Here is a 3,220-nt window from a genome sequence, read left to right as displayed (position 1 = left end):
CTAGAGGTCGTCAGGTCCAGTTTCAATAGCCCGCCCGGAGGCCTGCTTGCTGGACTCAACCAAATGTTCTGGGGTGTATACCCTGCCTGTCCTAGTCATGCCCTGTGCAGCGGTCGCTTCCCCAGTGTATGTCTTTACTTTCCTTATAGCCTCAGCGGTGTAATCCCAAGGTACAACATTTATATTGAACGGGGTTACGTTTGTCATGGAGACTGGAATCGGTGACTTGGGAGGTAACACAGTAACTTTGAATGGCGCAGGCGTCTTTGGAATCCCAAACTCCACCTTAATTGGCTTTGGTGCCTTTGCAGGAGGTGCTTCAAACTTGAGTGGTACAGACTCATTTACCATATCGCCCTCAGAGGGCTGAATCTGGACAACAATGGAAATGAGAGTAATTGTTGGCTTCTTAGGCTCGTCTCCTTCATCTATCAAACCGATTGACCCCTTGGGGTCCCAGTCATCTTCTATCTCAATCATGTGGATGTCTCCGCCCTTGTGGTCAGGCAGAGGGTTGTTGCGGACGTTAGGAGCGGGCTCCTTTGCTATAATGATCTTGTTGTTAATCAGATTCTGAATCTTGTCTTTCAATGAGCGACACTCATCGATGGTATGGCCTTTCATCCCGGAATGGTATGCGCAATTCTTGTTTGGGTTGATCCACTGGGAGGTATTTTCTGGAGTTATGGCAGGGATATGGGTAACATAACCGGCTACTTTGAGTCTTTCATATAGTTGGTCAATTGGTTCAGCAATGGCGGTATATTGTCTGGGAGGTTTGCGGTCGAAATTTGGTCTAGGTCGAGGGAGGTTTTGGCGGGAAGGAGGTGATGGGTAGTGGGAAGGTTGGGAGTTATATGCTTGGTATACGGGTGCGGATTGGGAATATCTTGGCGAGGTGGGTTGATATGTGGTTGGTGGAGATGACTGGTAGACGGATGGTGGAATCTGGTAAGTGGGTGATGGTGCTTGGTAAGTTAGGGAAGGTTGATATGTGAGTGGAGCTGAGGGATAGGTTTGGTACTTCATAGGGGAGTTGTTCCTTTGCGCAGCCATTACGGAATTTACATCTTTTTTCTTTGACGAGCCATCAGACTGTAAAGCCTTGTTGGTAGCTTGCAACGCCTCGAGGTTAGTGACCATACCATTTTTGATGCCTTCTTCGATCCTTTCTCCCAACTTGATGATGTCAGAGAACTTTTGGCCCTCTATTAGCATCAGCCTCTCATAATACCGCGGATCCTGAGCACGGACGAAGAACCTGTTCATTTGTCCTTCTTCCAAGGCCGGTCTGACCTTAGCAGCTTCCGACCTCCAACAAGTAGCATACTCGCGAAAGGTCTCTATGGGCTTCTTTTTGAGATTCTGGATATAGAACACATCTGGTGCGTTTTCAGTGTTGAACCTAAACCGATCCATAAAGTCAGATGCCATGTTCACCCAACTATTCCATTTCTTCGCATCTTGGCTAATATACCAGGATAATGCATCACCCTTCAAACTCCTCATGAACAGCTTCATGTGGATCTTCTCGTCCCTTCTGACTCCTACCAACTTGTCATAATACATTCTCAAGTGGACCCCTGGGGTCACCTATGCCATCGAATAGTTCAAACTTGGGAGGTTTGTACCCCTCCGGGAGCTCAACATCTGGCTGAACACAGAGGTCTTCGTAATTCAACCCTTCAACACCTTTGTTACCTTCAAAACTTTGGATCCGGCTAGTCAACTTCTTGATCTCAGCGGCCAAGTTCTAAATGAGGGATTTCTTGTCATCTGATTCGATGACACTGGCGATTGGCTGACTGTAATGTGGCATAGTGTCCACAAAGACTGTAGTGTTATGGTCTTTTGTGGTGTTTTGGGGCTCAGTGATGAGTGGTGGAGCATTGTTGCAGGCATTACGGGTTTGGGTATGAGCAGATTGGGCTAGTGGTGACGGCGGTGATTTGTTGGCATCATTAACGGGAAGAGTGATTGACAGACTTGCCAAATTCCGAACTTGTTCCAACTCCTCCTGGAACCTTAGCAAAGTCTGCTCAAGATGAGCAGCAGTTTCCTTGGTGATTGAAGTCTCTCCGATTTCCTTTCTAGCACTGGTATCTTCCATTCTGCCGTTGTTCCTGTTTCTGGGAGGACTTGGAGTAGGAGGAGGTGGAGGAACCTTGGATCTTGTTGAGTATGCTGATGGTGCCAGAATGCACGAACTAACCTTTGGGGAGGGGAATAAAAATAAAAGAAAAACAAAAAGGTAAAAAGGTTAGTGCGGATTCTGATAAATAATATTGCAATATTTAAACACATTGTGCGGGAATATAAATCGCTTCCTAATTGGGTGCCTCGTTGTGCCCGAGGTAGTCCTAGCAACAAGTAAATTTGGAGAACTTATAATGCTAACTGCCTTATTTTATTGATAAAAATATGACTGGTCAAAAACAACTAAATGATAAAGACGTCACTAATGGCCAGCGGCCTTATTACATTTAAGAAAGCAGAAGAGTAAAAATCCTAACTACTTGGTCCCAGAAGGACCTTCCCCAGATTCGGCATTCTCGCCTCCCTCGTACAGCTGCACCAGCTCGCGTAGTCCCAGTAGCAAGTAAGCTTGGGCCAAGTGCCCACCTTCATTACCCTCGGCATTCTGACACTCATCGATCCTCTTCAGAAATTTACCTTCCAATTCCACTAAGCCTCGCTCCAGATACCCCAGCCGGTTGTTGGCGTTGACAGCCATATCCTTCCACTCATTGATCAGCTTATCATGGGCTTCCTGTATTTCCCGGTGCTCATTTTCGCATTCTCGCATCCTTTTGCGCAGTTGATTGTATTTAACCTTTGCTGCAGTCTTTTCATCAATAAGCCTATGACCATGGACAAACCCTGGGTGACCCAAACTAATGTGATCATCCTTCAACCAACCTGTGTAGTGTGGCACACACCCGGCATGATACCTGCCTTGTTCAATAGACTGCTTCCCTAAAACGAGCTTGCAGTGCCACATATGCTAAGCGTGACACCTGTGTGGGCTATCATCATCCTGAAAGTCGGCTCTGAAATGACTCATTTTCTCTATCCTGGGTATGATTTGTTTCCTTCCGGCTTGCCTCATGACTTAGAGGGGGATGTAAGGATGAGTTACCCTCAGGCCAATGAGTATGAGGAATGATACGTCTCCAAAACGGATGATGAACTCCCCTGTTGGGAACCATTCGAACATCCA

At 46.6% G+C, this 3,220-nt stretch overlaps 1 protein-coding gene across 1 annotated transcript; it reads right to left on the bottom strand.

The window, feature by feature from the left end:
* On the bottom strand, nucleotides 1-1,569 carry LOC138887165 (uncharacterized). The gene has a single exon (XM_070168881.1). The coding sequence runs from the start codon at nucleotides 1,567-1,569 to the stop codon at nucleotides 1-3; it is 1,569 nt and encodes a 522-aa protein (XP_070024982.1).
* Nucleotides 1,570-3,220: the final 1,651 nt, after the last annotated feature.

The sequence above is a fragment of the Nicotiana sylvestris genome, chromosome 3 (genome assembly GCF_000393655.2).
Source record: "Nicotiana sylvestris chromosome 3, ASM39365v2, whole genome shotgun sequence".
Taxonomy (NCBI): Eukaryota; Viridiplantae; Streptophyta; class Magnoliopsida; order Solanales; family Solanaceae; genus Nicotiana; species Nicotiana sylvestris.
The sequence above is the reverse complement of the archived record's forward strand: the minus strand, read 5'-3'. Positions and strand labels throughout refer to the sequence as shown.

Coding starts and splice junctions, on each gene's coding strand:
- LOC138887165 (XM_070168881.1), bottom strand. CDS start 1,569: ATGTATTATGACAAGTTGGTAGGAGTCAGAAGGGACGAGAAGATCCAC.